This window comes from Brassica oleracea, chromosome C1 (genome assembly GCF_000695525.1).
Source record: "Brassica oleracea var. oleracea cultivar TO1000 chromosome C1, BOL, whole genome shotgun sequence".
NCBI lineage: Eukaryota > Viridiplantae > Streptophyta > Magnoliopsida > Brassicales > Brassicaceae > Brassica > Brassica oleracea.
The window spans coordinates 7,528,408-7,535,556 of NC_027748.1; the positions used below are offsets into that span (position 1 = coordinate 7,528,408).

The window sequence follows — 7,149 nt, forward strand, 5'->3', positions numbered from 1 at the left end:
TGGTTGATGGAGAAAACGACAGCTCCTGGACTTGGTTCTTCCAAAAGCTTTTGGATGTCGTGGAGGATGGGTATGATCTGGTCTTCGTCTCCGACAGGCACAAGTCCATCTACGCTGCTCTTCTGAAGGTACGATCATGTCTATTTCTTGGACTTTAATAATGTGCTTAGCTGTTAACTAAAATATTAGAGCTTAAATTATATGATAGACTAAACGAATCATGATGTATTGCTAAGTGCAGATGTACCCTCGAGCCAAGCATTGTGGTTGTCTTCTCCATCTGCAGCGCAACATCGTCACTATGTTCAAGAAGAAACACCTAGCTTACTTGGTCTCAAAGGCAGCTAGGGCCTACCGTGTCTCTGATTTCTACAGACACGTCAATGAGATAAAGATGGTCGACATTAATTGTGCTGATTATCTAATCAGGGCTGGTTTCGAAAATTGGACTCGGTCCCACTGTCATGGCTTGCGTTACAATATAATGACCAGTAACGTAGCCGAGTCACTCAATGCCGCTTTGGCGGAAGCAAGGGGATATCCAATAGTTGCGCTTCTTGATTACATTAGGTCTATGCTGATGAGGTGGTTCTCAGGAAGACGTGATGCATCAGTTGGGTGCGGCGGTGTTGTGACGCCAAAGGTAGAAGAACTGATGTCCAAGAATTTCAGTGTTGCGACAGGGTTGCTTGTCCGTCACATCAATGGGGGTGAGTTTGAAGTTCGTGGCATGGACGGACACCCTTTCAGGGTTGACCTTGATAAGAAGGTTTGTAGCTGCCTAGAGTTTGATATGCTCTTGATCCCATGTGAGCATGCTGTCGCTGCTGCGATGCACTCAAAGCGCAGGATAGATGCTCTCGTCGGTGAGAAGTTCACGCGCAACACTTGGGCAGCTGCTTACTCCATGAGCATCAACCCCACCGGAGATTATATTACTCCAGCTGCTGAGGCCGACACTCTTGGTGCGCTGATACTTGCACTGCCAAATACAAGACGTCCACCAGGGAGGCCTAAGAAGACAAGGATCTTCTCGCGTGGTGAATTCAAAGTAAGGGCGTTAACAACTTTTTGTATATTTTTACATTCTAGTTTAACAGTTAATTTTTTTATTGGTCCTTATTACTATATCTTGATACACTAGTTTGTTTACGCAGAGTGGTCTCCGTGGGCGTCGCCCAAGAACTTATAGGAGGTGCGGTGGAACGGATCACAACCGTGCCACCTGTAAAATGCCAATATGAGAAGGTGTATGGTTATTAGGGGGCCAATGGAATGAAGTCTTTTGGTGAAGGTCTGAAGTGGGGCGACCTATTTTCTTTGTTTAATATCTAGTGTTCCCCATGAGACTCCCAAATCGGCAGTACTGTGTAATATGTAGTTTGGGATCTCGAATAATGTATGGCCCCTTTGTGAAATAAAAAACTATGTTATATATATGCTGCCTAATTAGAGTTTCAGATAGGAGGATGACATCAAATACTGAAAAAATAACATCAACTTTATTTCTAAAACTTATCATAAGTTAGAACTTTACAAGAAGTCGATATCTTGAACCTGACATAATGGATGATGATATTTAGTTCAGTATTGAAATATGATCTTATCAATCAGGTTAGTGTTAGCTACTTGTTAGTGTAAACTTGTAATTCATCTTTTTTATTTGTTGTATAACTTGTTTTACTTCTACCATAGAGGCAATGAGAACGTTATGTGTGTTGAAAGTGAAGATTTTTTCCTTTCTTCCTTGGAGGAAATGAGTCTCAAACTTTGGAGATGTTGCGTATACTGAGATTGTTAGCGTGTGCGTTAATCGTTAGTAGATAAGGTTTTATAATTATTTTGGGGAGATGGAGATGCAATGTGTTTTGAAAGTGAAGATGTTTTCTATCTTGACATCTATTCTTTCCTCCTTAGTCATGAAAATAAACTTTAGAAATGTTAGTTTATTGTATATAAATAAACTTTTGTTATCGTATATTAAGATTGTTAGTGACTATAGTAAATGTTATTCTGTAAAGATTTAGTGTTTATTAGAAGAAATGAGACCCACCTGTGTTTTTAGAGCCTGGTGCGTATGTATCATAAAATATTGTTGGCACGAAACAACTCTAAAACTATGGTGGTTTAAACGAATAAACTAGAGATGGTTATTAATCATTACTCTATGCATCTTTCGATGTATATTAAGATGGTTAACGTCCAAACAAAGAGGATTCTACGTAAAACGTTGAGTGTTGCGTAAAGTATGTAACCTACAATACAGCATTAAAATATGCATTCACTAGTGTAGGGGTGTAATAATATGATAGAGACGTGTGTTGTGCGTCTTTTGCGCTGTTAGCACCAACACGTCGCGACCAACGATTAGTGTGTTTTTTAATTTTTTTTTTTAAATTGAAAAAAATAAAAATAAAAAAAATTTATATTTAATATAGGAGATAAAGATGCTCTTATGTATGAAAACAAAATTCTAAACGTGTTTAGGATTTCTATTTAATATAGGAGATATTAACAGGCTATATATACATGTATATGCCATAAACACATGATTTCATCCGTATTCAGTTGAGAAAACACAAAAGGGGTTATTCAAAAGAATAATATTTAGCTAATTGCATACTCTAATATATTAATATGGAAGTACCAAAGGAGTCAATCCTTTCTGCTCCATCGCAACCATCTCGGACGTCGTTTTCATCACTACCAGAGGACATCGTTTTGAGTATATTGGCTCGCATATCGACATCGCATTACCCTAAACTCTCTTCTGTCTCCAAGAGCTTCCGCTCGCTCATACCCTCGAAGGACCTCAAGCATGCGCGATCCCGCCATGAAACAAGAGAAAATCGTGTTTATGTCTGCCTACAATCGCACATCCATCCGTGTAACCACAGATGGTTCAGTCTGTGGATAAAACCTGATGATCATCAAACCCTAACGCATCCTTGTAACGATAGATGGGTCGGTTTCTGGACAGACCCTGACCAGCATCAAACCCTAGCATGTTGCGTGAGCGAAGACAAAACTACCAGAAATTTGCTGGTACCAATTCCGTCTTCTTATTCTCCCTACTTACCAAAGCTCTATGAAATGGCTGGTTCAGATATATATGCAATAGGTGGCGGACACAACCCATCGTCCTCTACCACAGTGCGGGTCTGTAATGAGCTGGTCGGTAAATGGCGTGAAGCCCCTAGCATGATGGTTGCTCGTAAGAATGCCTTTACATGCTCCCTCAATGGGAAAATATATGTAATTGGAGGATGTGAATCAGGTGAATCTGAGTGTTGGGCTGAGGTTTTCGACCCAAAGACTCAAACATGGGAACCTTTACCGGATCCTGGCACTAGGCTCCGGTTCTCTTCCATTAAAAATCTCGACGCCCAACAAGATAGAATTTACTTGAGGACCAATAAAAAGAACTTTGTTTACCTTATAGAAGAAAATAGGTGGGAGGTTGTTGATGAAAACATTGGGGAGAGTGAATGTAAGGTAGATAATACTTGGTACTGTTATGCTAATGATGGTTTACACTGGTGGCATGAGACAAAGTATTGTGAAGAATGGAGATTGGTCAAAGGTTTGACGGAGCTTGATCTGCATTTTAGAAGAGGACATGGAATGGAAATAGTTAGTTATGGTAGAAAACTCGTTATCTTTTGGGTTGGTTTGACAGAAATGTTAGATGATTTTCCTCTTAGCCTACCACCATCTGAAAATTTCTTTTCTGAAATTTGGTGTGCTGTGGTTTTGCTTGAAACACGTCATGATGATGAAATTTGGGGTCAGATTGAATGGGTTGATCTTGTGCTTAGAGTCCCTTCGTCACATACACTCTTGCGCTGTGTGGAGCTAGTGCAATGATCGACAATATGCCTTTGCTTAGGGGCTCTTATTAATTAAAATATATGCTGTTTTTTTTTTGGTTTTTGTTCTCTTTTTAACTTAGATTTGTTTTACAACAGTTCATGTACTGTTTGTTTTTTCTTTTCTTTTTGTGGTCAGGTCTTTTACAACAGTTCATCTACATACATATATTGAACTTAAAATATACCAATGGAATGTATAAATAATATTCGGACAAGTCATAAATACATGAACCATATCAAATAGTTTCTCAGAAAAAAAAAAAAAAAGACACAACCATATCAAATAAGTTTGGTACCAGCAGGAAAATTCGGATACCGGCAAGAACACAGGTTTGGGTCCGGCCGGCTCTATTGGACAAACTATTAAAATTAATTCAATTATTTATTTACTCGTGATTTGAGAAAACAAGAATCTCATTCTTAATTAAAACGACAGTAATTAACTTAGTCAAACTTTCTAAAAACTCTATATGGACCAAATAATTATTCGTTAGAAAATTAAAAGTACATATATTTTGAATGGAATTTTTTTTTTTTTTTTGCTTTTCAAAAAAAAATTGTCTTTTGTCCACCAACTTATTATATAATCGATTTGAGAATTATCAAGAGGGTTAAATAGTTAAGGTCTTAAAAGTTCCGGGTCAAATCCATACCGTTTTGAAGACCTAATGCTAAATCGTGGGGATTCAGAAGACGGATAAAGCCTTTTGTAGTTAGAAACCAGATTGATAAAGCTTCCTATGTAATTCAGGATTTTGATAGTGTGGAAGAGAAGGTAAAGATGATGATGATGACAAAGCCAAGGCATACTGTGAACTCTCAGTCTCCATCATAAATGTAGACTATGTAGTCAGACTAATTAGAGTTCTTGTACTCTCTAAATTTTCGTTCTAGGCTGAGACTTGCAAAGGATAGGAAAAGAAGAAACCTTGTCTCACACGGAAAAGGAAATACAAACGTGGTTGATGATGCTTCAACGTTGGGCCTCAATGGGCCTTATCATAAGTATTGATGTATGATTATATGATTTGGTTCTTCAAGGTCACCCAAAAGATAAGTGGGTTTTATATGAGCTCCAATATTCCAAAATTATTTATTTTCCCCTTCAATATTCTAAATTCATTTTCAATTTATCCAGATTTTCAACAATCGAATTACACTACAGTAGAAACTCCATAAATTAATAATCCATAAACTAGTAAATATAATATAATAAACCAATGTAAAATTTGACAAAATAATAAGATAATATTTTTAAAAAAAAACTTAGATAAATATATGATTCCAATATAAACATAAATTTATTATTATTATATATAAATTTTATATAAATATAAACGATTTAAATTGTATAGTTTTTTAATTCACATTGAAGTCTATCTTTTAACTTTTCTTATTTGTAAATATATTGATGTTATTATATCATTTTATACTTAAAATACATTTTAATCTATGGTACATATTTTATATACTTTAAAATAAAATATTCTTCATATTTTTACAGTAAAATATATTTTAAATTAAATTAATAAATTGATAAGGATGATCACATGTTGACTCTTCTGATTTTGCCGTCTCTTCTTCAGTTTACAACTTTAGAGCATGATTAACCCGGGGTTCTTAGGATGGAGTTTTTAGCGGAAGTTAAGAAACTGTTTCTTAACTTTTAACTAAAAAAAGCTAAGAACCGGTTTTAAGAACCGATTTAAAAACTGGTTCTTAGCTTTTTTAGTTAAAAGTTAAGAAACAGTTTCTTATTCCGCTGCATTGAAGATGACCCATCTGTGTTTACTCTGTGGACTAGACCAGCTGTCGCTAAATAGTTTTTTTTTTTTGCATAAAGAGAAGAAATATTGGCTAACTGTTAAGCTTTTGAAGCCAATATTTGGTGATATTGCAGCAAGAGGCACTATAGAAAAACAAAACTTGTTTGAGTATTTCCCAGTTCCACACTAATTTCTTCAGCAAAAAAAAAAATGGAGAGTGAAAAATTGTACCAAATATTGCCTCATAATAAAAATTGTAAAAAAATAATGGAGAGTGATGTATAATGCAAAACCCGGTTTTGACTGGTTCAATTTGATATTCGATAAAAAAAAACGTGTATACAATTTACTACAATATGGAAACTAATTAATTAACTTTGTTTTAGGATTCTTATTCATTTATGGCATAGGAAATAATTCTCAGGCTGTTGTATATGGGTTTCCAATTAAGAAAAGAAAAGGTTGTTTGCATTGTAAGAAAAAAAACCCTAATCTGGTACTTTCTTGAGAAAGAAAAATGGAATCAGCAAACGAGTCGAACCCTCCTCAACTGCCTCGGCCTCCGTCACCACCATCTCTGTCGTTGCTTAAGTTACTACCAGTGGACATTGTTTTGAGTACCTTGGCTCGCATCCCGACGTCATACTACCCAACGCTCTGCCTGGTCTCCAAGAGATTCCGCTCGCTAATCATCTCCGAGGAGCTCGGCATGTTGAGATTATACCTTGGAACCCGAGAGGCATGTATGTCTGCATACAATCGCGCACCCATCCTCGTGATCGTAGATGGTTCAGTATGTGGACAAACCCAATGATTGTAAACCCTTATTTTATTGGACGACGAGAGACAAGCGTACCGGAAATTTTCGTTTACCAGTGCCATCGTCCTATTTTCCTCGCTTGCCAATATGCTATATGAAACTGTTGGTTCAGAAACATACGAGATCGGAGGTCAAAACTGTTGGGTCCCTCCTAGATGGAGAGAACCAAGTGGGCATGAGACATAATAATTCTCATGACCTTAAGTAATTAGTGATGTTCCCCTTTGCACTGTAGACTCATAATAATAGAGTTTTGACAAAAAGAAACAAGAGAGAAAAAAAGGAGAAAAGGAGAGAGAAGGAGAAAACTCGTAAGGTGATTTCAAGACTGGATTTAGAGGGTCAAACGGATCTTGATCGGGTTGATATTTTGTGGGAAGCTTCTTCAGTCAGTGGGTTAGAGGTTCACCGAAGGGATTTGTATTTCAACGGTTGGATCTTCTGTCGTCTGAGTTTTCTTGAAGCTGGTCGCCATAGTTCTTCAGCAGAGCAGTCTTGGGTGTTTGGTAAATCAAACGGTGAGATCTTCTCTTATTGAGCTGAATTGTATTTTCGACTTGTTTATCTTGGATTTGTACGGTTGGATTAGTTTCTGGAAGCCGGATCTTTGTGAGCTGAGGTCGTTTGGTTGTTGCCGGTTTTGAAGCTTTGTGTTGCTCTCTTGTTGTTGTTGTTTGTGTTGGAGATAGCT

The 7,149-nt window shown here is 36.9% G+C and overlaps 2 protein-coding genes and 1 pseudogene across 2 annotated transcripts; all 3 read left to right on the forward strand.

Moving 5' to 3' along the window:
• The first annotated feature begins 53 nt into the window (after positions 1-53).
• Positions 54-1,244, forward strand: LOC106301474. Its single transcript, XM_013737881.1, has 3 exons — positions 54-128; positions 242-1,051; positions 1,158-1,244. Exons 2-3 carry the CDS (start codon positions 242-244, stop codon positions 1,242-1,244), a joined length of 897 nt encoding a protein of 298 aa, XP_013593335.1. The 5' UTR covers positions 54-128.
• A 1,393-nt stretch (positions 1,245-2,637) lies between these two features.
• LOC106330428 (putative F-box/kelch-repeat protein At4g19330) lies at positions 2,638-3,884 on the forward strand. The gene has a single exon (XM_013768898.1). The coding sequence runs from the start codon at positions 2,638-2,640 to the stop codon at positions 3,865-3,867; it is 1,230 nt and encodes a 409-aa protein (XP_013624352.1). The 3' UTR covers positions 3,868-3,884.
• Positions 3,885-6,155: 2,271 nt separating this feature from the next.
• Positions 6,156-7,149, forward strand: part of LOC106330440 — a 6,209-nt pseudogene continuing 5,215 nt past the window's right edge.